Source organism: Colletotrichum godetiae, assembly GCF_030913485.1.
Source record: "Colletotrichum godetiae strain CBS 193.32 chromosome Unknown BDP55scaffold_13, whole genome shotgun sequence".
Lineage (NCBI taxonomy): Eukaryota > Fungi > Ascomycota > Sordariomycetes > Glomerellales > Glomerellaceae > Colletotrichum > Colletotrichum godetiae.
The window spans coordinates 123,159-151,156 of record NW_026851261.1 but is presented as its reverse complement, the minus strand read 5'-3'; the positions used below and the strand labels follow the sequence as shown (position 1 = coordinate 151,156).

Sequence of the window (27,998 nt, the reverse complement as noted above, 5' to 3'; positions counted from 1 at the left end):
GCGATGTCTGAGGTCCCGCTACCCGCCGCGCAGCAGCAGCAGCTCGAAACCGCCTCGGCCATCGCAATCGCGCAACTGAGCCCCGCGCTCGAGGATCCCAAGACGCGCGTCATTCGGGGCGTCGTGACAATAACATGGCCGTACAGCATCGTCAGGAAAAACATTGCCTTCCTCCTCGCCGAGGCCGACTTCCGCCTGCGTCGGGCAAAGGGCCAGGTGCGCGTCGAGTTTACCGGCTCCAGCGCCAAAGCGATTGCGGATGCGGCGTTGGGAAGCGGCGATGAGATTGCGCTGTCGTTGGACGGGGTCGAGCTCGTTGCGGATGACTCCAAGACGCGCGTTCCGGGGACGAGTTTGGAGTGGCAGTTGAGGTTTACAGAGAGGGTGCTCCTGATGGTAGGTTGTGTGTGTGCGTTGCTTGCTGGGACGTTTGCTAACAAATTGAAGGCCAAGATCAATGATTCCGAAGAGGTCAAGATTGTCGATGTCGATCACCCCGCGCAACCCGAACCAGAGTCCGAGGAACTGCCAGTGTCCATCCTCGAGTCGTTCCAGGATGTCGAAGAGACCCCGGCGCCCATAGCGACACCCGCGAAGACGCCTTCGGGCAAGAGACCTGCCGACCAGGGCCTTGGCGCCGACGAGTTTGCGTCCCCCGCGTTCCTCAAGCGTGCCAGAGTATCGTACGGAGGGCTGTTTGATGGGGGCCTCAACATCTTTGACGAGGCAGATGACGGAGCAAAGGCCCGGGCGAAGAAGAAGCCAAAAACGGGCCGGTACAGCAGCGTTTGGACATATGCCAGTCGATCTCCGAGCCCCGAGCAGGAAACACCCGCGGAGGATGCCGACGACACGCCAATGGCGGAGGAGCAACAGCCGACGATCGCCACGCCGTCACGGCCTACGATGGTAGACGGCGCCTGCCAGACGGTGGAGCAAGAAACAAGCCCCCCAAGAGATGTACAGGTTGCGGCAGAGGCGCGGCAGAATCCCTCGTACTGGCAGACGCCGTCGAAATCGACAATGATCGATTCAGGGGTTCAGTCTGATCTGCCTCCCAGCCCCAACATTGGGCTGACTCCACTCGGATTTGGACCACCGCCTATGCCGATATTCACGTCCGCCCACGAGCCGTATCCGCCTGCCTTCCAGCAGGCGCCTCTCGGTCCCGTCTTTGGTCACGATCTGCAGCCTAACATGGAGCCGCACTACGATGCTGAAGGGCCGTTTCACGAACACCCCAGTGCGTACCCAGAGGCAGGGCTTGACCACTCGCCTATGCACGGCCACTATCCCGCGACATTCCTCGATGAGCCGCATTTTGGTCCAGACGGTGTCGTCACTTCACAACCGCTGTCGGAGCCGATACCTGCGTACCAGGACCACCCGCAGCAGCACAATTTTGAGGCAGAGCCCCATCACACAGTCATGGTTGATGGGATCGCAGAGCCTCAGCAAATACCTTGGGGTCTCACGTCGGCGCACTACTCGAGATCACCCGCGAAGCCTGCAGAGTCTGGTGGAGTGCATGAGGATCGGGCGTCTAATCCCCAGGATGCCCCTGGTGAGACGTGGGATGACCGCGAGCGCGATGTGCGAGACGATCCCGAGGATGAGGATGAGGCACTCAGGGTAGAGGAGGACCAGATGTCGGAAGATCAAGACGGCCCTGAAGAGGATTTTACATCGAGAACGTACGCCGAGAGACGCCTCGAGCCGGGTGAAGAGGATCGTGAGGAAGCCGCAAGCATAGAAAAGGAGAGCAGTCCCGTGGGCAGCCGTAGTAGCAGCAGCGAAAGCAGCCAAGAGAGCGACGAGGAAGCCGAGCACGAGGCCGACGATACCGGCGGGGACTACGACATCACCCACTTTCGGAATCTCAGCAACAACCAGGACGATGACGCGGGGACAGACCTGGAGTCGGACTATGGACAAGAAGAGGAGGAAGAGATACTAGACCCGGAAGACGAGGAAGAGGGATTCGAATCCGAAGACTACGATGAGGAGGGCTACGATGAAGGTGACTATGACGAAGACGAGGACCAAGAGAATCAGCCGCCGCCTGCTGCTCCGCGCGGGGGGCCACCGGTAGTCATTGACTTGCTCTCGGATTCTGAGGATGAGGATACAGCCCCGCCGCCGCCGCCCGCCGCAGTTTCTCGGCGACGGATACCGCAGTACGATGGATCCGCCGATGAGATGGAAGACGAGGACATGGACGACCAAGAAAGCCAGGGAGAAAGTGTCAGGAATGAGGCCAGTCAAGGAGGCTCGTCGCCTGCTCCGTCTGAAGCGGGAAGCGAGGAGGATGAGGCATCGCAAGTCGGCACGCCCACTCCGAAGCCCCGCCCGGCGACGTCCGCGCGACCAGTATTCTCCGCTCCGGATTTGACAACGGGGTCGATTGGCGACGATTTCGAGACGATGAGCCCGGTGAAGCTGCCGCACATGGCGGGCATTCCGAATAGTTCGTCTCGGCCTACCTCGCGAGGCGAGTCTGATGATCTGGAGGCGGAGCTTGAGAAGGAGTTGGAGGAGGAGATTGCGGCTGATGATGCGAAGAGTGACCGGCAGACACCGGTTCCGTCGGAGGGCAAGGCGGGGGAAGTCGTTGAAGACACGGGGGTTCTGCCGTCGAGTCCGTTCAATGAGGAGCCTGTGGTCCAAGCGACGTCAAAGCATGTGGTGTCTAGTCCGTTCAACGAGGATCTTGCTGGGCTTGCATCGCCTGAGCAGGCGGTGTCTAGCCCAGTCAGAATCGATGTCGAGGATTCTGAGGTGCGAGGGGAGGAAACGCTCGTTGTTGAGTCCCCTGCAGCTCAAGAATCTAGTCCGGTTCGACCAGTTTTGGCTGTTGAAGTGGAGCCAGCCGCCGAGTCTCCTATGGTTGAGGAATCTAGTCCGGTTCGGCCTGTTCCGGCTGTCGAGGAGGAAGCGCTTGCCGTCGAGTCTCCTGCGGCTGAGATATCCAGCCCTGTTCGACCTGTCACGGCTACTGAGGAACCAGCCGTCGAGTCTCCCATGGCTGAGGAATCTAGCCCCCTTCGACCTGTCCCGGTTGTTGAGGAAGAATCCAGCCCGGTTCGGCCTGTCTCCGCTGTTGCATTAGCTGATGAGTCCCCCGTGGCTGAGGAATCTAGCCCTGTGCGGCCTGTGTCGGCTGTTGAGGAGAAGTCTAGCCCAGTTCGACCTGTCTCGGCTGTCAAGTCACTGGAGTCGGAGACTGAGGTCGTCGACGTTCAAGTTGCGCTGGAAGAGAAATCAACCGTCGAGTCTGAAGATTTGGTCACAGACCAAGCTGAGAATCAGCCGGATCCGGATCAATCAGAAGCTCATGCCACAGCAAGGCTCCAGGCAAGAGTAGAGGATGAAGATGCTGCCGAGTCCGAAGTCCCAGCAGAGGATGAAAATACTGCCGAGCCTGAAGCTCTCCCTGCAGGCGATGTCAGTCGACAGATACCAGAGATGGAAGCCAGCAAAGTTGAAGCGCCCGAGCCGACGGAGGAAGTGCAACAAGTTGACTTCAACAACAAAACCGCGGTCAAGGAGCAATCCCCAGAACACACAAAGGTCACTGCGGTTGAAGTCTCTGAAGGAGTGGAAGAAATACACCCCGTCGAAGCAACAGTACACACCCCAGCCAAAGAGGCCACACCGGACCGTGTCGAGATCACAAAGACAGAGGTCACCGAGATGGAAGTGGAAGAGACACAGCCTCAGCCTGACGATGAAGACATGGAAGTCGAGCAATTCACTGTCGAGACTACAGTCCAGGACGTCAAAATAGCATCACCAGAACCTACAGTCGAGGTGCACATGGACTCCGACGACGAGGGCTCTATTGAGCCAGCGGACGTTGACATGGGCGACCCAGATGACATGTCAGTCGATGAAGTCAGTAGCAATGCGTCAGACTCCGACATGGAACTTGATGATGTGACTCAGGACCAACTCATCCAGAGCCAGCTGTACGAGGAGTCGATGATGTATGAAGAAGACCAGACGGTTACGACTTCCATCACCACGACGCAGATGGTTGAGGAGCGGCCAGTCTCTCAGGGAGGTGATGCTGCCGACGACACTCATGCCGAGACTGAGGTTATCGAGACGTCACGGGTGACCGTTGAGACGACCTTCACGGAGCCCCTGGAGAGTGCAGAACCTGCACAACATGCACAGGTCGAGGATGCGATGGACGTTGACGATGACGGCAAGTCCACGATAGCTTCTCCCACGCCCACTCCTCAATCATTCGAGGAGGTCAGAATAGTCGAGGCAGAGATCTCGCAGGTTGAAGAACAGACAACACCGCGTGCCACACAAACCGCAGAATCTTTCTCGCAGTCGTTTGTTGAGACGCAGGTCACTGAGGTGACGATACCTGACGACGTGGGTGACGCCGAAGCACAGGCGGAGCAATTAGCGGAGCATCTCGACAACAAACGCCCCGCCGAGTCACCCGCAGCTGCCCCAGTCCAACCCCACGAACCGCTGCTAGACGATGAGGAAGAGGTGGAGATGGAGAAGGAGACAACCACTCAACACGAAGCTGATACTGATGCGACCTCACCTATCAACGAAGAGTCATCACAAATCCGAGAGTCCTCGGCGCAACCGTCCGAAGCGCAATCGTCTCTTATCGCCGAGGACCCGTCGGAGGAAGTCGTTTCCGCCGCGCAGCCAACTCCGAAGCGAGGTCGCGGCCAGCACCGCAGAACCAACAGCAAGGATCAGGATCCCAGCGTCAAGCTGGCCCGTGCGTCAGTTGCATCTCGACGGTCGACGCGCCTATCAGATCGCACGACGCCTGATATCAACAGTGCTGCTGCCCGAGTGACGACGACGGCGGCGAGCCGAGGCAGGTCGGCGAGCCTGGCGCTCAAGAGCGATTCACCTGATGCGGACGCGGAGGAGGATACGGGCGTGCAGCTCGCTAGGGCCGCGATCAAGTCACCATCGCGAGCGCCCAAGGCCGCCAAGGAGGAGGTGGCCAAGGGTAAGGAAGAAAGGCAACTGAGGGAGTCAAAGGCCAAGGAAAAGGAACTCCCGAAAGAGGCCGGTGCAGCAGCATCATCATCAACATCAACAGCACCGCCACAAGCACAACCAGAACAATCCTCGGCAGCCCTCAAAGCCCAGCTCACCAAAGCCCTCCGCGCCGACGTGCCGGACTGCATCTCCCTCAAAGTCCTCCGAAGCCATCCGGGCCGAACAGTCGACGTCCTCGCCGTCGCCACCACGAACCCCCCCGAAGCGAAGCGCGCCAAAGGCGGGCCCCGCGGCATCATGCTGGCGTTCAACGTCACAGACCACTCTATCGCGCCGGCGCAGACGGTCGCCGTGCAGATTTTCAGACCGCATAAAGCTGCGCTGCCCGTCGTGCACCAGGGCGACGCGGTGCTGTTGAGGAATTTCAGTGTCATGGTGCTTACGAGGAGCGGGTTCGGGTTGAGGGCGAATGATGGGTCTAGTTGGGCCGTTTTTGAGCAGCAGCGCGGGCCACAGGGACAACAACATGGGGACGGCAGCAGCGGCGGCGGCGATGGTGGTATGGAGGATTTGCCGCAGATTCGGGGTCCGCCTGTGGAGCTTTCTGAGGGGGAGACGGGGTATGCGGCTCTGCTTAGGCGGTGGTATGCCGGGCTGGACGCCAAGTCGCTTGCGAGGTTGGACAAGGCTAATGAGGCGGCGCCGGCTGTTGGGAATGTTGGTAAGGAGGGGAAGTGATATACAGGCGCTGTAGTGTAGGGGGTCGGTCCTGCGTGATGTGTGGAAAGGCATTTGACTAGATTGCGTATGGGATTGCATGGGATAGGTGTCGGTATCATGGCAGAGATTATCACGATAATCAGCAAATGCATTGTACAGTTGACTACATGTCGGTGGCCCACTCAGTGTTGGAGGTGCGCGAAGGGGCCGAAGTCGCGAGCAAGACGGTATTTGTTTCATGTAGCCGTCGTTCATCATGGCAGCCAAGGAGTCAAGATGCGGAACTACAAATACCTACTGAACGTGCAGAAAAAATGGATCACTAATACACAAGTCCGAGTGGGAGCACTGGGAGTCGAGACTAGTGTATCGGACGACGGAAAGCCAAGCTCAGCAGATCGTGGAGTTGGAGTTGGAGTCTGGAGAGTCCCGCGTTTCCCCATGGGAAAAAAAAAAAGGGGGGCAAGGCAACGCAGAGAGCGGCAAGCGGCAGCGGAAGCGGAAGCGCAGTCAGAAGAGTAAAACAGAAAAATAGGTCACCAATCTACCGTGTCCTTGGGGGAGGTTTCCGTACGGAAACCGTCCGCGCGGACTAACCCCGTTTTGTTGCTTCCCCTTGCACGCGTTCGTGTCGTCGTGTCCCACTCTCTGTTGACTGTCCGCTGTAGTCTTGATCCGCCCGCATTCAAAAGTGCGTCCCCAACCATTCGTGATGCAGGCATTGTGGCATTGTAAGCAGCAAGCGGAGTCCTCTGTATTGACCAGTTGCCTTGTCCATCAGTCTTGTTTCGAACGGAAGCATACCCGTTATCTATTTGACTTGTCATCCAGCCCCATCGTGCCCCTCTTTCCTTGCCGTGCTTCTTTCCCCTGATTTGCCTTGATTTGCAAAAAAGAGGAGCCGTGATCCTTGCCGGTGAGTAGTGGAGCAGACGTCAGGACGGAAAGAGAAAGTCGCTGGAGATTTTGACAAGCGATGGTGGGTGAGCTTTGCTGCTTGGTGGAGGAGGGGCGTGCCGCGTGAGAGGGCTGCAAGCAAGGGCGAATTCGGACATCAGGATCGGAGCAGGTCGGCGACCCCACCCTTCGCCGGCCGGGTGGAGATTTCGCACAAGGTGGGGTCAATCTACCGGCGTCGTCGTTGATTGGCCGGCTATGCTTTCCCACGGTTTCCCTCCACTTGTGTGGGGGGAGCTGTCTTGCTGGCTCCTCGTGTCCTAGCTCCTGTATTCGTACTTCGTACGCTCCGGGACTTGAGCGGAGGCTAGATTTTGTGCCGAATGTCTTGTCGCAATGGCAGTGCCTCGAATGCTCCGTGGGAAGGCTGCCGATCCGGCTGCGTGCCGTGGCGATGGTAGGCACGGTATCTGGCGGAACTCTGACGGTGGCCGTTATTTGCCGTTGCATTACCGTGAAGTCATGGATGACCAACTGGCAATGCCGTCTGGTTACAAGTGCGGTGAGTGAGGCTCAGAAGCCGCCCCTAATTTTGGGTCGACATCCAGGATGGTCTGGCCGGCTGGTACGGAGGCAGTCTGAACCATTGGATACGGCATTCGTCATACCAAGAGGCGCGCACGCACGGCAAGTGGCATCGGAGCAAAGGGAGTGCGTGTTTCGTCAGGTGGATTTACTGGGGCTCCTGGGTCTAGCTGACAATGGATATTGGGACCTGCGACGGTGAAGAAGAGTGCCAGACACAATAACAACTAAACCAGACGACGAGACGGCGCGATGCAGATCTTCTGCGAAACGCCCATTGGATCCGTTGGCCTTTTTGGCTTGATCTTGATGCGTCACATCTGTTGGACATTTTTACTTGCCGTCAAGGTTTGGACGGAGTCAGGACAGGCTTTATTTGAGATGGATGGCCGGGATGTAGGGACGGGAATTGCACGGTTGTACAGTACGTACTAACATCGGCATGCGTGGACGCGGTGCCGTCGAGTCGGCGCCAGGGACCTTCGGCCGGGAGAAGGTTTTGGACGGACAGGACGCAGGGGTGGAGCGCTGACCGAAACATTGCGCCCACCGGGGTCAGGACTGCACTTGGGTGAATATTCCACCAGTGTTTCCCATTCATCCAAACCGTGTTGCTATTTGGGCCAGTTGGTGGTGCTGCTGCTCGCAGTTCGGGACGTGGAAACGGGATCGTGATCGCGTCCTGTATCTTGTGTGTCAAGAGTGGATGGACGAAGAGAGCAGCAACATTGCAACAGGGGTAATCCACTCCGCAGTCCCGACTGTTGCCGAATCCAGCTGGGCGAATGGAGATATTTCCAGGAGTGGAATGGGACGTGATTGGGCGCCCGCCGGTGCAAGGGCATCGATTTTGATTACGGGAGCGATTGAATCGGGAATTGTGCATCTTGTTCTTTCGGACTAAAGGGCGTGTGTCGTGTGTCGATCCAACGAGACGACGGCAGGACGAAACCCTGATGGATTGGGGCAAGCGAGAGCGAGGGTGTGGGCATTCGAGAAGCCGACTTGGTTGAAGAAGCCGACTTGAGCACGGCCGGCTTCTGGGCTTCTGCGGCCACCTTTTGGTTAATTAATGTGACGGCACTGACCAGTGATTCATGATGCTGCGGTTGTGCAGAATTATGACAGAACCATGAGGCTGGAGTGGTGTCCTCAGACGCCAGAAAGACGCCAGACACGCCGCCCATCGCTTGAGGCTGGAGGCGCTTGACTGGCTGGGGACACTTTCTTCCAGAATTTCGCATCGGACACGGTCCGTTGGTGGTGACTGGCGAGTGACGAGTGGTGACTAAGGGCAGGCGCAATTGACCCAATGGCACGGGTGCAGTTTGAGATGAGGTGTGAAAAATTGCAGAGCGGCTCGTGATGCTTTAAAGTTAGAGGGGCCACTGGGGGAATGAAGGTTACGATAGGCTAAGGATTATGTAGGCGTCTCTGTGGTTGGATGCTGCGGTGAGCGGAGGTGGACTGCTTGTGTCTGGGCGTGATCCTGGGAGCCCACACCGGAGCTGACTCGATTGGACCTGACTCGCGAGGCTGGCGCTGGTTAGTGATGTTAGACTCTGGTAAATAGTGACCCGGGAGGTGTTGGTACCTACTGTTAACTTGTAAGGGAGAAGCCTCAAGGAGTACTTCTTCTAGCGTTCGGGGGCAGCCAACGGCACGGCTACAGGTTGGTGATTGGCCGTTCTCCACAAGGTGTGAGTGACGGAGATGGAGAGAATGGGGGGTCATGGGCCTGGGTTGCTGCGTTCAAGTGGAGGCCGTGGAGGAAAAGGTCATGATCCCTGGACGGCGATTCGTCCTCCTAAACCCTTGGATTCCAGGAACTCTGGAGACTGGAGTACCAAGGTTCCCAAGAACCCAAGCCTCATCAAGCCAAGGCTTTGCCTTTTTCCTGCTGTCGTCCGGGCCTCGTCTTGACACATACGGAATTGGGAGAAAATGGATCTGGCGGAGAAGTTCTGTCGGATACGGGGCCGCGGGAGGTGGACTACACTACTCCGTAGAAGCTAGCGAGTAGCGACAACAACAAGGTCGGTATTTTGCGGTGAAGAAGATCGGTCTGGTGGTCTGTTTGTTGTTTTTTGGGGCCGGGTCTTCTTTCTGGAGAAGGTCAAGTTTCTAGGCTGTGGCATGGAGGGCATCCATGGACCATGGCGGCATGGCGGCATGGCGGCATGGCAAGGAGACTAGCGTCGATGCGGCAAGGTCGACGTGTTGCAGCTGCTGAGACACTTGACACTATCCGTGGATAGGAATGGCAGGCATGGGTTTTATGGGACCCTCATTGATAACACGAAATGGTAGGAGGTAACTGGAGACTCTGGACTCTGGAGGCAAGTGGTAACGACGGGAGACAAAGAGGCCGCCTTCCCATCGTGTCTGGGCCCAGGAAGGAAGGAAGCAACAAATGTCATTTGTTTACCGCAAGTGCGGGTGGATTCGAGAGTAACGGGAAAGGACGACGACGTACCTAATGTGTACTCCGTAGCATCTAGGGCAGGATCGGCCGGGGTGCGGCGCCAGACTGCCAGTTGCATACGGGCGGGAAAATCAGGTATTGCGCTCATGTACGAGACCGCAAACTGCAAGCCGACACCAATCTTTAATGCAGACCGGGCGGTTGTTGTCACGATGGGGACTTGATAGTTGACGGGCGCAGTAGACTTTTGAGTTCTTAGGGATGACTTGCCTCGACGATCTGTGACAACCTACCCGGTGAGCACTGAGAGAGGCAAAGCACCCCACTGTGGGAAGCCGCGGCGCCCCTCATGTTCAACCCCCCTCCCGAGCGAGCCATCCATCCAGAGATTCGCGCCCCTCCCCAGAGATTCGCAACTGCCAAACGGCCAACCCCAAAGATGCAAGCTTGGCTGGAAAGGGGGCGGGGATGGTGGGAGTTGCGATTACGACATCTGCAGTTGGGCTTCACATGCGAAGATGGCCGAAGCAAAGCCAGCGGGCGCGGCGGCTGTTTTTGGTTGTCGATTGTCTGCTGATGCGCGGGACGTGGACGGGTGTCGAAAGATGAGGTCAGGTTGCGTTTGTGAAAATGATAGAGTTGGAGGTTGTGATGTTCGGCGTTAGTGGTTGGCTCAACCGGCCGGATGGATGGAAGGTGGCACGGAGGATATATGGGATGGAACACCGCCAACACCAATACCAACATCACCATCAGGAGAAGCACACGCGAGCTTCGCCGTGGCGGACGGGGAGGCGCTGGATGAAGAATCCCCATGGCGTCCGTCAGTCTGTACTCTGTAGGCAGGTGGTAGGTAGCGTGAGGTAAGCAGTCACCAATGGAAGACTGCAAGATGCAGACCTGCTCATGTAAGAGCGCCCTGACATTGCGCAGCGATTGCGCAGTGCGGCTTGGCTCCACGCTTCTCTCTCTTGGCCAATCCCGGTCAAGGTCCAACGGCAGGCCTGGAAAACACAACGACGTCCCGTGGTCTCTGTGTCACTGCGCTTGATGCAGGTCACGGGTCATCGGACAAGACATATTTGACAGCTCTCGGGGACTCGGGGTCAAGGCGTGGAATGGAAGAGAATGGCAAATACAATGTCGGTGGAAAACATCATCGTGAAGACACGAAGACTTGAGGATTCGAAGGTGAGGGAAGGTGAGGTAAGGTAGGTACTTCATAGGGAGTACGTACTATCTCCCCGATACGTACCTTACTCTGTAGGTAGGTAGGTACTGCCCTGGGTATTCCGTAAAGTCAGACGCTCCGTCTCATCCAGCATCCTTGTCTCCTGCCTGACTAACTCTTTCCCACTTGTTTCTCCATATTTTGCTGCTTTGCACTTGTTCCTCGTTAGCTTCGTTTCCCCATAATTCGGGGTACGTACAAGATCCACGTCGTGCTGGCCGCCGGTGGTCCTGCTTTAATTATTACCCTCTTGCCTTTTTTCTGACCTTGCCAGGTGTAGAATGGTGCAGCTGGGCAGCTGGGGAGGAGCAGGGTTGTTCCGCCTCCCTCGTTTCTTCGCCCGGCCTAGTCTCGTCAATGGATCGGAGAGTGAAAGGAGCCAAAAAGAGGAGGAGGAGGGGGGGGGGATGGACAATGGGGCCGCCGACCAGGGCCGCAGGGGGGGGGGGGGTAGACACAGTAAAGCTACGGAGACCTCGTGGGAATTCCAGACGAAAGAAAGAGAGTCCGTTCCCAGTTTCTCACTTTCCCAAGGTGTGTCAAGCTCAGCCTGCCACTTCGTAGCAAAAAGATTGATCCCAATGGAATAATATAATACCTCGCCCATCCCCTTCGCACCCTTGGACCCCACATTCCCGCTTCTCCTTTGCTGCCCTTTTTCCACCTTTTTGCCCGTAGCTCCGGCTTTTCTAAACATTTCGAGCTTGAAGTTGCCTCCTCCTTTGCATCTCCAATTTCAGACCATCCCCAAGACAGCATCGACCGTCAAATCACGAGACACACGCCCCAGACACACCACACTCCAATCTCTAACCAAGACTCGTCCGCACTCCATTCCGCCCGGGTCGAATAGCAGCAGCAGCAGCATTTAGTATCAGCCTTGGAAACATTCAATGCTCATCTCAACGCAACCTCGTTCCGCCTTGTTCTGTTGTTTACGTTTGTGTCCCACGCCTCGACGAGGATCTACCGCCCCAGCTTTGACAACCTGTACGCAAAGCTCACCTTTGACGCCTGGTGCCCGTATATGCGAGCCCCTTACATCTGCAAGTCGCTTCCATACCTATTAAGTCCTTTGCCGGAGCAACGTTACGATTCTTCATCTTTAAACTCGGCCCATTTCCCGAGACTGACGACGACACACTCTCGTCTACTATACCCCTAAGAAAACCGGCCTGAACAACGAGCAGTCTCTAAATAGGAGAGACTGCTTGCGTGCCGCGACAATGGCGACCGAAACTACCACCACTACCGCGCCCGCCCTCGAGGCAACGCCCGCCTCCGAGCCGGCCACCGATCTATCGGCGCTGACGATGGCGACCACGGAAGAGCCTGCCGAGGCTGCCGAGGACTCGAAAAACGACGACGCCAACGACACCTCCTCAGACCAGGAGCAGAGCAAGAAGCGCTCTTCATCGGATGCGGACCTGAAGGACGGAGCTCCCCCGACCAAGATCACGAAACGCAGAGCCGCCCGCGCCTGTGTGAGCTGTCGCGCGCGCAAAGTTCGCTGCGACGTGGTTGAAGGCGCGCCCTGCGGCAACTGCAGATGGGACAATGTCGAGTGCGTTGTCCAGGAGAGCCGCCGACGAAAGTGAGTTTGATCCGGCCGTCTCCGTTCCTCCGTGTGTCCGTGGCGGAACCTTCGGCGAGCCGTATCTTGCAGGCCGCAAACCGCATCTCGCGCTCACCACGGTGCCTCGGCACCATGCCTCGGCACGATGCAGGCGGACAATTGGGGATGCACGACATGACGCCCATGGGGAAATCCCCAAACCCGTAAAGTTGACCCCCGCTGACTTCTTGGCGCGTTTGTAGGAAGAACTTGTTGACTGCCAGTACGGCGGGGCACCATGTTGTGGGAGCCGAGGCACAGCTGCGCTCCAAAGGCGCGAACCCAATCAACATTCACAGCAGCGCGGAACTGCGCCGACCCAGCAATGCCTCGGTGGCCTCGGTCAACGGTTCCATCGCCGCGAACCCCGTCCCCGCATCCTCCGGTCTGCCCCTGAATGCGACGTCTGGCCTTGGTGCCGGCGCTGGAGTAGGATCTGCTGCTGCTGCTACTGCTGCTGCAGTTGGAACCGGAATTGGAATTGGCCCAGGTGTTCTTGGGGGCCTGTCGGTTCCCGGCGGCTCTTCAGACGGAATCGAGGGTCACGTTCCGCACATGATCTGTAAGTTTTTTTTTTTTTTTTTTCGTCCTTCAACTTGTTTTTTTTGGAACACCTTTTTAGCGTGGGAATCTTTGTCAATTCCGCACCGCACATTCAAATTGCGCCCCCTGTTTGTTTGTCTTCTTCCCGTCGTATTTTTTTTTTGTGTTCCTGGTTTTGCCCATCGCTGCCCAGTCCGGGGGGCTCAGACTGGGGGAGGGGACGGAACGGGGTAAAGTGTGGAGGGGCGTCTTGGGACTTTTCCTACCCCGTGACCTGGGGCCTTTCTCCGCCTTTCCTCGTCCAGTCAAGTCATGGCGGTTTCTCCTGATTTCTTCAGCGTACCCCTCCCCCTCCGTTCCGCAATCCGTCCGCGGCCCCAGCTCCGTCCCTCCCACGTCCCCTTAGCCTCTCACACGTAATCCACATTCACATGCCAGCCCTTTCCAGTCATTATCATCACATCCAACCCACCCAGACCAAAGCGGTGAGTGTTTTGGGACGACTCGCTGACCACGGGACCTTGTGAATCTTAGATCAACGATCGGGTTACCGTCATGACAGCGCAGCGCTGCTCACCAAGCTGCAGTCTGCTGCGGCCGCAGCGTCAGCAGATGGCAACTCTCGTCGCCTGTTGTCCAACCTGCTCGCCCAGGCCTCTCTCTTTGGCGGCGTGGGCGGTGCAGCCGGCGCTGGCGACGGCCGAACGAGTCAATTCCTCGCCTCCCTCGAGGAGCCCGACCTCCACGGCCAGCTCCCGGCCTTTGTGAAACCACTACCCGCCAAGATCGCCCAGGAGGATGTCACCTACCTGCACGCAAAGGGTGCCCTGACTCTGCCTGCGCTGCCGTTGCAGAACGCTCTGCTCCAGGCCTACGTCGAATACGTTCATCCGTACATGCCGCTGCTCGAGCTGTACGACTTTCTGGCCATCATCAACGCCCAGGATGGGCTGTGCGGTCAGATCAGCCTGTTCCTCTACCAGGCAGTCATGTTTGCCGCCACGGCCTTTGTCGACATGAAGGTCCTTCGTGAGGCGGGATACCCGACGCGGAAAGCCGCCAGGAAGGCCTTCTTCCAGAAGACGAGGGTAAGTGGCCCGTCCCTGAACTTTCTTTGACACCGCACTAGTGGCACAGGGGTCACCCCCACGCCCATCATCTTCACATGCTAAACGTTTGTGTGTAGCTGCTCTACGACTTTGACTACGAGTCGGATCGCCTCGTCCTCGTGCAGGCTCTCCTCTTGATGACGTACTGGTACGAGACCCCCGACGACCAAAAGGACACATGGCACTGGATGGGCGTTGCCATTTCGCTGGCCCACACCATTGGCCTGCACCGCGATCCGGCCGCGACGAGCATGCCGGTTCGCAAACAGAAGCTGTGGAAGCGCATCTGGTGGTCCTGTTTCATGCGCGACCGCCTCATCGCCCTGGGTATGCGCAGGCCCACCCGCATCAAGGATGAGGACTTTGACGTGCCGATGCTGCAGGAGAACGATTTTGAGCTGGAGATCCTGCCCGAGGAGAACAAGGTCATTCCGGCCGAATGCATGCTGCTCCGCGACGTCTCGATGCAGCGGGAGTTGGCCGCGTTGTGCATCTCCAAAGCTCAGCTGTGCATCTGCATCAGCCACATGCTCAAGGCGCAGTATTCTGTCCTCATTCGGGACAAGATGCGCCCGGAGAACACCGTCAACAGCACCATGATGCTGTTCCCGAATAAAAAGCTCGACAACGTCGAGAGCGTGACTTCGGTGGACCTGGAGCTCATGGCTTGGGCCGACACTTTGCCCGCCATCTGCCAGTACAGGCCCCTGACACCCCTCGACGTAAAGAACGGACGGTCGACCGTCGCGGTCCAGCGCACCTTGCTGCACATGGTGTACTACACGACGATCTCGGCCCTGCATCGCCCGCAGTTCCTGCCGTCGTCCCCAGTCCACGCACCGACGACCTCCCGGCAGGTGCAGGAGATGTCCCGGCTCCGGGTCCGCGACGCCGCCATGCACGTCACCCGGATGGCGGCAGAGCTCCACCAGCTTCGCCTCGAGAGATACCTACCCACCACCGGCGTCACCGTCATCCTGCCGGCCATGATCATCCATCTTCTGGAAATGAAGAATCCCGTCTCGCAGTCCAGAGATCGCGCCACTCGCGGCTTCCGCCAGTGCATGCGCGTCATGGAAAAGCTGCGCGAGATCTACGCCGCCGCCGACTACGCCACCGGGTTCCTCGATGCGGCCCTGCGCAAGGCCGCCATTGACATTAACCTCCAGCAGACCACCGCGCCCATGACGCAGCAGAACCTCAAGCTCGCCGAACCCACCTTTGGCGCGCAGACGCCCCCGCCCGATAACCTGCCGTACATGACGACCGGCGAGGCCCTCTTCGCCAACAAGCCGAACCCCCAGCGCGAGTTCCTACCGCAAACCATCAACGCCGCAGCGCTCGACTTGTCGGCTCAGAGCCCGCCGCCGACGGAGAAGGATCACGAGTCTTCTCTTGAGGCCATGACGCCTAGCGCGAACGGCAGCTTCGGCAGCACCGAGGAGCCCGGCCCGCTCGACCTCGAATTCTTGCAGACGCAAGAGGAGATTGACTGGAACGCCATGACGGGGACAGAGTTTGATGTTGATCAGTGGCTCCAGTTCCCGCCAGAGGGCGTTAACAACACAGATGATGGGTTCATGGCGAATGTCTTTGGGGAAGACGGAATGAATGACGCTATGAACTGGGCGGCAGCCGGTGTGGACACGACTACAAAGGACGACGGTGTAGCTGAAATTGCCACTCTCGCCTAATGCGCATGATCTCACGTTTTGCGCTCTTTACATTTTTACGTTTTCGGTTCAACACTCGCATATAGACTCCTTTGGGAGCATCTTTGCAGATTCACGATGGGATTTTCTGGTTGGAAGCATACTTGCACTACATGGAGTCGGGATAGAGCAAAAATGGGAGGCTCGATTCCCTGGATGGGTTTCGTGTGTGTTAATGAAACGGCGTTTTCGGCCGGATGGATTTCTCAGGCTGGGAGGGGCTCATTAGGGTAGGGGGGTTTGCTTGGATACCCTCATGCGGCGCCTGGTATTTATTCAACTATGTAGTCGTGTAATGATGGCTTTGAATGAGAACATGAGTTGAAAAAAGTGTGCGTGGCGTTTGCATGTGACTGGCATTGTTCACGGTTGTGGCACGTGGGGGTCGACTCGGTGTGGGAATGACCGAAGCATGGATGTTGCGGGGTGTCACTCGGACGGCTTGGGCTTTCGGGCCCAGATAGCACGGCTACCGCACGTCAGTCTCTATCACCCTCTTCAACGTCAATATCACAGTCAATCGACTCACATCGGCCAGTACGCGTGATTCCCACGATCAGCGAGATCTCTTCGCACCTCGGCAGCAAAGATATGCACCTCCTCCTCCGTCCACCCGTGCACCCGTGTCATGGGCGCCATGATCATGCCGGCCGTGTTGCAGGCGAGGTTCTCGCGAGTCCAGGACCCGAGCTCCTTGAGATGCGGATCGCGGGGCCAGCTATTCAGAGGCCATATGAAGCGGCGGTCTTGGATGTCTGCGAAGCCCGTGTCCGTGACGAGCGCCATGAGGTCGTCGAGAGGGATAAAGGGGCATCCAAAGACTTTGAGGGCCGAGGAGACGTAGGCGAGGGATCGAGAAAAGGCATCGCTTGTGGAAGTTGAGCTGTCTGCTCGGACTATTGTCTCCTCTACTTCTTGGAGCTCGATGTAGCCGCCGGGATTGAGATTGCTGCGCTGTGATCAGTAAAAGATCGATATTGATTCGGTGGGACCTGCGGGTTGACGGAATTGAAGACGGCGTACTCGTAGCACTTTCTGAGGAGTTCGGTCCAGTTGCGCACGCTTCCCGACATGCCGCGGATGTGGATGTAGTCGAAATGCCGAGAGTAGATCCACTCGTTGTCGAGGTCGTCTACTTCGAATTGAACGTTTGGCGGGACGCTGGAACAACAGTGTCAGTACACTTCGTCTTGGTGGGCCTCATGGAACGCACAACTCTGGCTGCGTGGCCGACAGATCAAAACCGAGGACATCCGCGTTAGGGTGCTCGTCGCCAAATTCAATACACCAGATACCGGTGCCAGTCCCGACGTCGAGCACACGGCCGCCCTTCCACTCCGGATCATTCGGAGGCGCAAATCCCAGCCTGTTGTCGAATGTGAGGAGGAATAGGTGGTGCTGGAGGTCTAGCCGATTGACTTCCAGCTCGTCATTGGGTGCAAAGTATTCTGAAAGGTGTTTAGGGCGGGACTTCAGAGGGCATGCCTTTGCAACTCACTGCCTTCCTTGTAACGATGGTATGTTCTGCCGTTTTCGACACGGTAGTCTATGATGGAGCTTCGGAGACTTGTCGTGGCAGAGAAATTGTCCTGTCCTAAGGTGAGCAGAAGGACGACCCGGTGTTTGGCTCAACTTACATTCCCGATGGTCGAATCCGCGTCGCCCTATCCGAGAGTCAGTCATGTTACGCAGTCTCGGATGTGATTTCCGGCATCGCCCAGAGCTCCCCAAGGCACGCACCGGCACGTCAGGCTCAGGGGCGAGGTCATCTTGGACATTCTCTTCAGACATGCTCGCTTTCTCATCGCGAGATGTAGAGGCGTGGTGTTTCTCACATCCCGGAGACGTTGGCCCCTCATCTGAAAGTCCGCGTCGCCTCGGATTCGGAAGGCATGTTAGTTGGGAGATACGACGAATACGACGCAGCGAGTCAAGGCACCCTAGCGGGGCAGGTCCGGAGTCCTAAACTTGCCGCAAGACGGTTGAGATGACAGCTAATCAGATGTGCTCCCCCTCTGGTAACTCTGTTTTGACTGACGAACCTGCCGCATGTCGTTGGTGGTGTTGTCGCCCAGAGCCAAACGCTTCGTCGAGCTCATATCCCTGCATCATCGTCGGCATGCTTATCTAATCTCGGTGAGCATCCCCGCATCTCCAACGGAGCCCCCCTTATCTCTCCCGATAATGCGGACCGGGGTCCTCGGCGGCGAGTCGGAGGACATTTTTGTTGGAACCTGCATCTACCATCACATCAGTCGTCCGAGCATGATCTCATGGCTCTCCCACCAGACCATGACCGCGACGTAGACCCACAAATCAAGCAACATGACCGGCAACGGGACCCGGAGCCGAACCGGATGTCTAGACTGTCGGCGGCGGAAGCGAAGGTGCGATGAAGGGAAGCCAAAGTGCGCGAGCTGTCGCAAGCACGGCGTCGCTTGTGTGTACGTCAAGTCGAGCCAGTCTTCGCCATCCAAGTTTCTCCTCTCCGTGGCATCTGGCCACTTCATCGCGCCGTTGGAATCGCCGGCGAGCGATTCCTTTGTGAACCTTCGAAGCGATGAGCTGGCTCTCGTTTGTCAGCAGTACGCGGAGGGTCCCAGAGGATCGTTGGTGGACTTGCCATCGTCTCAGGGGCAACCTCCACTCATGCCGGCTCTGAGCTGGCTGCCAAAGCCAGGCACGCTCGCCGGTGGACGAGAAAGCATGATGGTTCAGTACTGTAAGTAGTTGAGGTCTACACCAGACAGCCGCACTGACAAGATAGACTTTGAGGTCATTAGCAACAGCCGGGTGTATGTCCCCAGCGAGAGAAATCTCTTTAGGACGTGCGTCATGCCCATCCTCCTCAACAGCAGCGGCTCTCTCTTTTCTACCGTCCTGGCACTGAGCGCGGCGGAAATGGTCCGGAGGACCCCGCAAGATGGGGTGGACTATGCCGGTGCAGCCATTCGATACAAGATCAACGCCTTGACACAGCTGCAGTCGAAGCTCGACACTGCTATCGAGGCAGAGGAGAATCTCCTAACCTGCGTGCTCCAGGCCTCCTTGGAGATAGCTGAAGGGTCTCGTCCGTCGTGGTTGAGGCATCTACGGGGTGCTCTGGCCATCATGGATGCCCACAGTGACTGGATCACGCCCGAATGTGCCGCGCTCGTTCTTCAGTATTTTCGGTTTCGATACATTTTGATGAAGACGACCGGATGCAAAGCGCCGCATCCTGATGGACAGAACGACGACTGTGACGAGGCTATCGGACGTCTCGAGCGGCTCTTGCCAGGTCAAGGAACGATCCAGACAATTGACCCCCAAATCGGCTGTTCGATGGAGCTGGTTCAATTAATCAGCATGGTCTCGGCAGCGGCTCGGAAGGATGATGGATACTCGGAAGAGGGATCACGTCTTGAGAGACGCATTCGGGAGTTGGACTTCTCCGCTGAGAGCACGCACGACGACTACCTCGTCAAAAGCGCCGAGTGCTTCAGGTTCGCTGCTCTGATATACCTCCAGTTGACACTTTATGGCGCTACTGTGCGGACTCGGGCGATCCCGCATTTATTGCAGACGCTGCTGAATCGTCTTGGCGAGGTGATTGTCGAGGATCAGCCCAGGCGATCATTCCCCATGTGGCCGCTGTTCATCGCTGGGTGTGTCAGTTCTAGTGACGCACATCGCAAGGCTGTTCTTGACTTGTTCAATCTGCTGGACAGCAAGTGGCCCATCAGTAACATTTCGACGGTGAAGAGGGTCGTCTGGACAATCTGGCAGACGCGGGATTTCGACAGCGGCGGTGCGACGTCCGCAGATCAAGACTGGCAGGAGATTATTGACAAGTTTGGATGGAAGCTTTCTTTGTCGTAGGGGGGGGTGAAGAGTAAGATCTCGGTTGGACGTTGATGAGGTGAGGTTGAGACTGGGAGGTAGAGCACGTGGACAACAAGTGTGACTGTTTTGTGCAGCCGAGGAAGGGGAAATTTGAGGTAGACTCGTGCCTTCCCAAGCAGTTCAACGAGATCCAGGTGTTTCATTTTCCCCTTCTTCCTCGGACAGCTTCTTTCCCACACACCTTGCCTCTTCGCACGACTTTTTCGCTTCTTCTCACTCTATACCTGGCACCCATACCCCTCCATCAACATCAAGCATTTCGATATCAAGCGCCGAGGAGAGGACTCCGCGTCCCGAAACACAGGTCGGTTTGTGAACTGGGGTTGATCGGACACTACTGACTCTCATGGCAGGACCAAGTCAGATCAATTAGCGCATTCCAGCCAAACCATTTCACCCGGTCAACATAGACGCTTTAGAAGCCGAACTCGAATCTGATAACCGGCGAATCAATATCATGTCACGGCGCCGGAGGTTGCCGGCCAATCATAGACGAGTTCGGCTCAGCAGGCCAGAGGACGTGGATATGAGCGAACGAGCACAGGCTCGCGGGGCAGAATATGAAGAGAGGATGCGGAAGAAGGAGGAGGAAGCAGAGGCAACAGCATCATCATCACGCGTCCGAGTCGACAACGTCGATGATCCCACCCAAACCTCCAATAACGCCCCAGGCACCACTGCTGCACACGATGGCCATCAAGCCACCGGCACTCACATTATTAAGCGCAAGCACGACGAGCCTTCCGAGCAGTCGCGAAAGAGGAGAGAGGCGCCAGCTGCCGCCAGCGTGGAGCCGAGCGGAGGAGGGCCGGCCGAATCTCTAAAGGCTAGATTCACGACAGCTACAGATCAGTTCTGGATAGCAGAAGAGGAGAGGAACCAAGCAAATGCAGACAAGCTAGAGGCGTCTGAGCGGAAGTGCGAAGAGCTTCGTCAGAAAATCGCGGAGGTGACCCAGGACAGGGCGACGCAAGCCCGGAGGATCGCAGAGATGGCACAGGAAAACGCAAGACTGGCGCAGGAAGTCGCGACTCTCAAAGCCAACCCATGCATCTGAACGCAGCGAGGACGCGTCGGGATAAGTATTCTCGACACATGTGGGCTGTATAGTTGGACGATTTCGATTTCGGCGTACATACAATATGCTATCAAGATCAGAAACACGTACAGTGTATCCACAGCGGGCTCACCAAGCATCGTATCGCAATCTTCACACAGAAGATTGAATAGAGATGTGCATGGCGGCTGAGCTGTACATAGCTTGACTATGTGATATCTGACGAGTTACAGACAGTGGTCTCTCGACGAATGGGGCATTGGAAAGGGAAGTGGTCTTCAAACAGTAGTCCACGGAGCCCGGTACGTCTCATGGCAGTATTTCCCAACCTAATCAATGAGATGGATGTCAACGACGTTTTCTGGGAATGCGACTTATCATAGTGCTACCATGCTTGCGATCTCTCACGTGCTACAGTAGACTATCTGGGGGCTGGAACCCGTGGAATGATATCGTAACACTGACGATGATGGAATGTCACAATAGCCTCGCTCGACATACCGCCAAGCTAATTACTCTCGTCGACTTTCCAAGCATCCTCGCCCCCTCCGTGTCTAGATCTACGGAAAGGCTGAGTCTATCAAAAGACAACTAAGGTCTAGGTCCTTGCGGTCCATCCAAAACTTTAGGGCAAATGGAGTAACAACCAAGTTTCGATTCGATTTGGCTAGTTGTGCGATGGCTGCGTTTACATGCGCGAGGAGGCTTTGGGTTATTTTCTCCAAATCCTGATCCTCATTGCGCCTAGCGATGTTGACCAAGTAGTCGTTATGAGCGGTGAGCGTTAATTCTGGGAGAGGTCATTCCATCTATATGCCAAGTGATATTCGTCCCAGATTGAGGAAGCGTGCATGGAGCTTACCGAAGGACTTAATCAGCCTCAGCCTTACTTTTGCTTCTATCCCATTTCTTTGTTTAGGGAGACTGAGGTCGCTCCATGTGATGAGTGAGTCGAGCCCCTCTCCGACGACTGTGGAAGAGGTGCGGATACCAAAGAGCTTTGCGTACAATCCTTCCCACATCTTGCTAGATCACACAAAAGACGAGAGGCCAGCTTGGGGACAGCGCTGTCGGTATCGAATCGCTCAACCTCATAATAATTCACATCACCTTTGATGAGTCGCACATGTCTCCAAGTCATCGGGCTTGGCCTATTTCGTAAACCTCATTTATGCTAATCAAGCTTGGCCATCTGGAGCCCCGTTCACTGTCATCCTTGGACTGGGATATGGAAGCAAGGTAACTAGAGCGCATGGTAACATGGCACCGAGCGGTAGGTACCTGTCTTGGAAGTCCTTGGTCACCCAGATCATGCCTCGTTAGTTGGCTAGGAACAGCCTGGGGAGGTTTTTAGAATACTGATGCTCAACATTGGTCCGCGGAAAAGACGCTAGTAGTGATGGTGGGAACCCTGGAGAAAGTCAAATCTTGGAGATACCTTGAGCGATATTGTCTGACCAGGAGCTTCAGGGCATGCGTCACAAGGTTATTTGACTTTACAGTGAGGGACTAGCTAACATCGAAATGTGCGGGCTCTTCTCCGAGTCTCGACGGAAGTTTTATGGAACTGGACATTGACAGCACAGCACTTCTACAAATGCAGACACTCGTCAGTCACTTTTCCCCTCTTTACGGCCAGGGTGTCTACGGTATGTTGATACTATGCGTCGAATGTGAGGTCAAGATGGTCAAAATGTCTAGTTCAAGGTGATTCCGTGTACATGATTACCAAGCTGAGAAGTTGTAGCATCTCCGTTCCCGGTGGTGGCTTCTCACGACGCCACTCGACTCCAGCTAACACAGATCTTCATCGAGTGATGGATATCTCCACACACATGCTGGGCCATGATAGTTCCGCCCCGTCTAGTCAATTGGGTCATCTCTGGTGTGGGTTTGGCAGTCTGAATCTAAACAGCCAAGGAAGGGCACCCTGTTGGGTCACGTGAAAGGCAGTGAGGCCTTGAGTGATTGAGGCCATCACGATACGTAAGGTAGGCTAACAAAATCAAAGCCTGGGACCCTTATCTTCCTACAAACTTCTCTCTCACACAACCCTTATCAAATAAGCTCACCTCTCCACCTCCATCGGCCCAATCACTCCACATTCAACAACTAAATTCTCAAGCACCTCAAGGTGACGGAAGGTAACGACAAAACGCACAACGCAGTCGGTGTCACTACGTCGGGCTCATTCCGCGCCCGGGATCGCCCGTGACCTTCGTGCAAACCGAGCCACACCGTCTCTACGCCAATGGACGCTACGAATACATTCAGCGCTTCGTGAGCCTGAATGCCTCCCACAGTCCCGGAGCCCGCCTCGATGCCGCTGTGGAATACGAGGACCATCAGACGACCGCAGACAAACTCGAAGCGATGGCTCAATTGTGCGATGAGCTCCACAGAGAGAACCAGGCGCAGGCCGAAGAGATCGCAAAGCTAGCTCGGGACAAGGCCGAGTTGACCAAGGAGATTGCGAAGAAGTCTCAGAAGCTCGCAGCGCTGGCCCAAGAGTTCGCACAGCTGATCTAGAAGTTAGTGGACAAGGAGACCCTCTCACGCAGCATTCGTCTGGTCAATCAGGTCATTATTCAGGGGTTCCACTCTAAGTCCAGGCAGCCGGGGCCGCCTGATCAAATTGGGATAACTTGTTGAGGTCGGAGTGTCAAGGAACGCAGTCGTGGGATGAGATGGGTCAAGGAGAGAGGGCACGGGCAAGTGGCAATCAACTCAGATCAAACAATAGAGCAGGCATGCCTTCGATTACTCAATAAATTAGAACCGACGTGCTTACAAAATCCTCCACTTTGATGTCGCTTTGAGCATCCTCGACTTTGATATCGCTCTTGACGTCGTTCGCCGGGCGTTGTGGGTCGTCGTCAAAGTCGTCAGAGTCGCTTTCTGAAGAACTGTCGGAGTCTTCCGAGGTTTCCTTCATGCCTGAGACGGGTATCATATCCGAGGTGGCTCGAAAAGTTGCTGCCAACGTCGCCGTAGCATTACTCCGAATATCGCTGCCGATGCCATGATCAACTACAGGCGGAGGGCTTACGCAGCCGATTGTGTATGACTTGTACATGGGAGCGTTACGAAACACTGGCATTCCTGTTGTAGATACCAGGTTCACAGCCCTCACGAGGAGCTTGGCCTCGTCGTTGCTCGTCATTTACACCACGGGCTGAACAGTGTTGGAGATGATGCGTTTGGCTGATGTATGGCCCCGGAGCCCCTTAATCCTTAACATAAACTCGGAGAACAGTGGGATTGCGTGACCGCTATCCTTGAGTCATTTACGGACCGCCTTGCACATCTTTGCCGGGTCTCTGTCTATGCCCTTGTACTCTTTGACGACCTGCCCGAGTACCACAAAGAATGGATTTTTGTTGGGGAGCGAGATCTGCCAAGTCCTGCGGTCGTTTCTCAGCATCATGCTTGAGTACTGCAACGCCAGGACTAGCAGCTTGTAATTCTTGTCAAAGAGTGGATGGGTTGTCAATTCGGCCATTTTTTTTTTGCAAAAGACGGCAGTCCATCGGTGTCTCTTGCCAGCGTTACCGCCTCAGTTCTGATCCCATTCGAGGTGGTGGATAGATGAATTGAATTCCATCGGTGACCTGCGAAGAAATCTGAATGCAACCCTTACTAATGCCGGGAAAGCTGGAGGGTCTTGGTCAAGCAGAAGTTGCTGACTACTCTCTCCATTTCCCAATCCTGTATAAGCTTCACTTCATCTTCGGTCGCCCAGCCCTCGTCATATTCGGGCTCTTCTGGAAGAACTTGATCAATCTCTTTTATTGTGACGGGAGAAACGTTCCTGTCGAGCTCCACAAAGACTTCTTTGGGTATTCTGCTGTGGACCTCTTCATGAAAACTCTTCTCGTCGTCTATCTATTGCAGGTCTGCGGTCATGAACAAGGACTCTCTGGCCTCGGAGACCTTCGCTTTGCCCTTACCCCTGCCCGGACCCTTGATCTTTCCGGTTGGTCTGGTTGTTGTTGTGTTTGCGTTGGCATGAGCACAAGCCTTCTTACGCGGCGGGGGCTTCTTGCCCTCGTCGCTGTCGTTGCCTCCATCAGACTCGTAGCGTTCATCGTACTCGTCGCTGCCAGGCGTCCGGTCTTTGTGTTTTCTTGTCGGCTTCGTACCGACAGATACCTTGCGCTTTTTGGCCCACTTATCTGTCTGGAGGTGTTTTCTAGGAGGCTGGTTGCTCTCCTCTTCTCCTGAGCTGCTGCTGCTGTTGCTGCTCTCGCTGGAGGACACATGGGCGGGCGTTTCTTTACGGAAATCCTTGCGTGCGTTTGGCACCTTCATGCCACCTTCCTTTGCGAGCGGCATTTTGATGTTCGATGGTGGTCGATAGTTGGAATAGTATGAAACTGGCAGTGATGTGAACAAAGGTAAGGTAGGGAGCAATTGGTTGTGGAGTGAGGAAGTAGGTGAATTGTGCCCGAGAAGGTGATGGTGGAGCATGGACTGAAGAAAGTCAACTTGGCTACAATCCCAAGTAATTTTTTTTCTTTACCCATCGCCCTCTGTCCTCATTAGGCAGTCTAAAGAGGATACTGTAATTAGAGTCAGGAGTCTCGCGCCTCTAGCAATCGGTACGGAATGTTTTCTAGGGCGAAGAGGCCCCCTTTAGGACGAGAATCTCATCACCTGTTGTTAAACTTGACCTAAGGGCTTGGGCAGTAGCGCCTGTAGAGTCCGTGCGGGGAGGATTGGGTCGTCCAGTCGGATGCACTCCGGCCTTGCGAAATTGCCTCTTTCGGGAAACGGGGCCGCCCTAACGCAGGTACCTACAGTGCCTCGGAAAGTGGCACCTTGATCAACATGGACTGAGACCTCAAAGCAACATAGCGACCAGGCCCTTCAAGAATGAAGAAGATACCGACACGTCACAGGGATTCAGTTTGTAATGCACAGTCTCATCATATTACTATCTCGTCTACAAGAGAACTCTATCCTGGGGCCGGAGGAGAACACAGGATTCGCCAACACCATCGGCCATTTTGACATTCTGTAGTGATGCGCGATATGGAACCGTGGTTCACCGACAGCATGCTTCCATTTTCGTGTAGGATGCCGAAGGCGGAGAGGGTTTTCACGACCATTCTCACTGGTGGAGACCATGGCGTGGAGCGTCGTGATCAGATGTGTGGAAGGCGCCTAGCGAATTGCAACGCGCTCTCTTCCGTGACGGCTCGGCATGAGTTTGCCGTAGGCCAGAGATTGACTTCATGACCTCTTCATGTCTTCTCGCGCTGGCCTCTTCCCCATCCTCGAAGGTATTCTAGATGAGGTTCTTGACACTCTCATTCACTGTCGTGGTAGACTCAGCTTCAGGAAGCGCAGCGTCTCGCTTGATGATCTGAGGCTGACCGTGTTGTTTCTGAAGCTGTAGTTTGTCTTCCAAGCGTCCATTCTCCTTCAGCTGACGTTTGTTCTGCCGTTTATACTTCTGAGATGTGTGTACTCATCCCTCTTATGTTGTCGCCGAAGTCATCGGTTATATTCTTGAAGCTGTTGGTGTTGTGCCTTGAGTTCTGCATTATCTTGATTGATTCGCTCGTTTTCAGTGACTTCAAGTGCGGGCTCCGCTTCAACTTCGGGTCGGAATTCGGCTTATGTGTAGGCTTCAACTGCAGGACGAGATGGAGACCCACCTGCCTTCTCAGCCTTTATGAACTGCGCCTCGATACTCCGGTATCCCAGGCCCGCGCGCGCTTCATATACTCTGGCAGTTCCTTGGCCGACATAGGGTCAATGTCAGAGCGGATGCGATGATCCAGAATCTCGCTCGCCGTGTGTTAGACTGGAAGGAAGGCCGCATACCCCAAATTGTCCGTCGCATCAAGGGCGTCGATGACGGCCTTGGCGTCGACAACTCCCACGGGATACACCCTCTTTGACCGATCGTGAATGGTCGTGGTCGGGCGAGACTCTCGTATGGTCTCGAGACTGAGGAGGAACTCGGAAAAGATTGGGATCACTTGACGATCCCTTTTGAGCCGACTTCTGACTTCTTCGTGGACCTCCGCAATTGGCTTGTCTCTGATCTCTCCAATGACTTTTTCCTTTTCAAAGGCTTTGAAGGAGCGACCTATAGAGCCGAGGAGTTCGGCGGCGGGCATCACATGTTTGTTGTTTCTGGAGGTGGAAGAAGCGTCGATGGTTTCCCCTGAAGATGCAAACGCGTCATGAGATCTCTTCTTGGTCTCCGTCTGGACCCACTGGCAGGTGATGAAGGCGCGCATGTTGCCGTTCTCGGGGCGCTGGGCTTTCCACTGCGATAGAAATGCATCGAGGGCTTCGGCGGCACTGTTCTGGATGTGAAATCCGTCGTTGGTACTCAACACTACGTCGTGGCCTGGACCGAGTCCTGCCGCTATCTTCTGTATCTCTGATATGTCTATGGAAAATTGAGTTAGTACTACTGGCGCTTTGGCCATTCTTGGATGAGCCGGACACACCTGGTTGAATCTTGTTACGCTTATCAGGCGGCTTGTGTGGGGCCATCTTATTGCGATTCTGGCCGCAGAATGACTATCGTTTGGGTGAGTTGAGGGTGAGTTGAAGTAGGAAAGAGGAAAAGAAGAGGTCGAACGTGGAGTGATGAAGTGAAGGCACCGAGGCCGCTCAGACGAAGGTGAAGGTCACTTGTGGTTCTGAGTATACATGCTCGCGTGACTCATCGAACCAAATATTCGTTGAGGGGATCTGGAGCATTCGACTAGACTCCAGTTCATCCAAGAGCTTATTTCATCAGAAGGGATAACAAACAGAACTCAAGTCAACGAGTCTGGAGTAAAACGAACTATACTTTTATATTCAGGGTCATTTGGCTCGATCGTTCAAAGTTAAATTATCATTTGTACAAAGGAAGAGTCCAAGAGGACAACGATGGTCTGAAGACAGAAAGAGCCACTTCGAGCCTTTGTCGTCTTTCCACACTTGGCAGTGCGAAGAAGCAGTCCAAAGGTTCGTAATAACTACGACTTCAAAACGAGGATTGAGAGCAGAGCATGTGCGTCCCCTCTAACGTGGCCGGAACCTATTGGCGAACCCGCCCAGTGCGAGTCTGCCGTATCCTTGTTATTTCTCCCCCAGAGACAAGTCCATTGGACGTGTTGAGCCGCCTTGGTGTTCCATGTTCACGGCGACAGAGGCATTCAACTTTGGCCAGCAGCCGATTAGCATGCGGAATTTCGCCAGAAATAAGTTCCCTGGCAA

General features: G+C 55.7%; 9 protein-coding genes across 9 annotated transcripts; 5 read left to right on the top strand and 4 right to left on the bottom strand.

Moving 5' to 3' along the window:
• Positions 1 to 3: 3 nt before the first annotated feature.
• Positions 4 to 5,727, top strand: BDP55DRAFT_548783 (uncharacterized protein; the record flags this gene model as incomplete). Its single annotated transcript, XM_060568871.1, has 5 exons — positions 4 to 396; positions 448 to 2,580; positions 2,893 to 3,507; positions 3,649 to 4,986; positions 5,041 to 5,727. 5 exons carry the CDS (start codon positions 4 to 6, stop codon positions 5,725 to 5,727), a joined length of 5,166 nt encoding a protein of 1,721 aa, XP_060431588.1.
• Positions 5,728 to 6,334: 607 nt separating this feature from the next.
• On the bottom strand, positions 6,335 to 7,325 carry BDP55DRAFT_71517 (uncharacterized protein). The gene has a single exon (XM_060578294.1). It carries the CDS (start codon positions 7,114 to 7,116, stop codon positions 6,517 to 6,519), a length of 600 nt encoding a protein of 199 aa, XP_060431587.1. The 5' UTR covers positions 7,117 to 7,325; the 3' UTR covers positions 6,335 to 6,516.
• A 2,281-nt stretch (positions 7,326 to 9,606) lies between these two features.
• On the bottom strand, positions 9,607 to 10,652 carry BDP55DRAFT_71496 (uncharacterized protein). Its single transcript, XM_060578284.1, has 2 exons — positions 9,910 to 10,652; positions 9,607 to 9,860 (listed from the first exon to the last, which is right to left on the bottom strand). The coding sequence occupies exons 1-2, from the start codon at positions 10,430 to 10,432 to the stop codon at positions 9,748 to 9,750; spliced, it is 636 nt and encodes a 211-aa protein (XP_060431586.1). The 5' UTR covers positions 10,433 to 10,652; the 3' UTR covers positions 9,607 to 9,747.
• A 3,042-nt stretch (positions 10,653 to 13,694) lies between these two features.
• On the top strand, positions 13,695 to 15,808 carry BDP55DRAFT_548798 (cutinase transcription factor 1 beta; the record flags this gene model as incomplete). The annotated part of the gene is made up of 2 exons (XM_060568872.1): positions 13,695 to 14,093; positions 14,192 to 15,808. Coding segments are annotated over 2 exons (2,016 nt in total), but the record flags the coding sequence as incomplete, so codon positions are not given.
• A 447-nt stretch (positions 15,809 to 16,255) lies between these two features.
• BDP55DRAFT_692499 (S-adenosyl-L-methionine-dependent methyltransferase) lies at positions 16,256 to 17,617 on the bottom strand (the record flags this gene model as incomplete). The annotated part of the gene is made up of 6 exons (XM_060577122.1): positions 16,256 to 16,295; positions 16,356 to 16,775; positions 16,850 to 16,987; positions 17,040 to 17,274; positions 17,325 to 17,415; positions 17,567 to 17,617. 6 exons carry the CDS (start codon positions 17,615 to 17,617, stop codon positions 16,256 to 16,258), a joined length of 975 nt encoding a protein of 324 aa, XP_060431584.1.
• A 267-nt stretch (positions 17,618 to 17,884) lies between these two features.
• On the top strand, positions 17,885 to 19,903 carry BDP55DRAFT_71407 (fungal-specific transcription factor domain-containing protein). The gene is made up of 2 exons (XM_060578259.1): positions 17,885 to 18,270; positions 18,610 to 19,903. The coding sequence occupies exons 1-2, from the start codon at positions 18,152 to 18,154 to the stop codon at positions 19,685 to 19,687; spliced, it is 1,197 nt and encodes a 398-aa protein (XP_060431583.1). The 5' UTR covers positions 17,885 to 18,151; the 3' UTR covers positions 19,688 to 19,903.
• A 265-nt stretch (positions 19,904 to 20,168) lies between these two features.
• BDP55DRAFT_726798 (uncharacterized protein) lies at positions 20,169 to 20,768 on the top strand (the record flags this gene model as incomplete). The annotated part of the gene is made up of 1 exon (XM_060579195.1): positions 20,169 to 20,768. One exon carries the CDS (start codon positions 20,169 to 20,171, stop codon positions 20,766 to 20,768), a length of 600 nt encoding a protein of 199 aa, XP_060431582.1.
• Positions 20,769 to 22,028: 1,260 nt separating this feature from the next.
• Positions 22,029 to 23,563, top strand: BDP55DRAFT_713715 (uncharacterized protein; the record flags this gene model as incomplete). The annotated part of the gene is made up of 5 exons (XM_060578248.1): positions 22,029 to 22,041; positions 22,355 to 22,417; positions 22,470 to 22,655; positions 22,780 to 22,912; positions 22,937 to 23,563. 5 exons carry the CDS (start codon positions 22,029 to 22,031, stop codon positions 23,295 to 23,297), a joined length of 756 nt encoding a protein of 251 aa, XP_060431581.1. The 3' UTR covers positions 23,298 to 23,563.
• A 1,090-nt stretch (positions 23,564 to 24,653) lies between these two features.
• On the bottom strand, positions 24,654 to 25,103 carry BDP55DRAFT_630021 (uncharacterized protein; the record flags this gene model as incomplete). Its single annotated transcript, XM_060572104.1, has 1 exon — positions 24,654 to 25,103. The coding sequence occupies one exon, from the start codon at positions 25,101 to 25,103 to the stop codon at positions 24,654 to 24,656; it is 450 nt and encodes a 149-aa protein (XP_060431580.1).
• Between the last annotated feature and the right edge of the window lie 2,895 nt (positions 25,104 to 27,998).

What these genes read in the sequence shown, in the direction of transcription:
- BDP55DRAFT_71496 (XM_060578284.1), bottom strand. Translation starts at nt 10,432, where the DNA reads ATGGGGATTCTTCATCCAGCGCCTCCCCGTCCGCCACGGCGAAGCTCG. An exon ending in CCTCTCTCAGTGCTCACCGG is followed by an intron (nt 9,861 to 9,909) that starts GTAGGTTGTCAC and finishes AGAACTCAAAAG; the next exon opens with TCTACTGCGCCCGTCAACTA.
- BDP55DRAFT_71407 (XM_060578259.1), top strand. Translation starts at nt 18,152, where the DNA reads ATGACCGGCAACGGGACCCGGAGCCGAACCGGATGTCTAGACTGTCGG. An exon ending in AAGCACGGCGTCGCTTGTGT is followed by an intron (nt 18,271 to 18,609) that starts GTACGTCAAGTC and finishes TGAGGTCATTAG; the next exon opens with CAACAGCCGGGTGTATGTCC.
- BDP55DRAFT_71517 (XM_060578294.1), bottom strand. Translation starts at nt 7,116, where the DNA reads ATGCAACGGCAAATAACGGCCACCGTCAGAGTTCCGCCAGATACCGTG.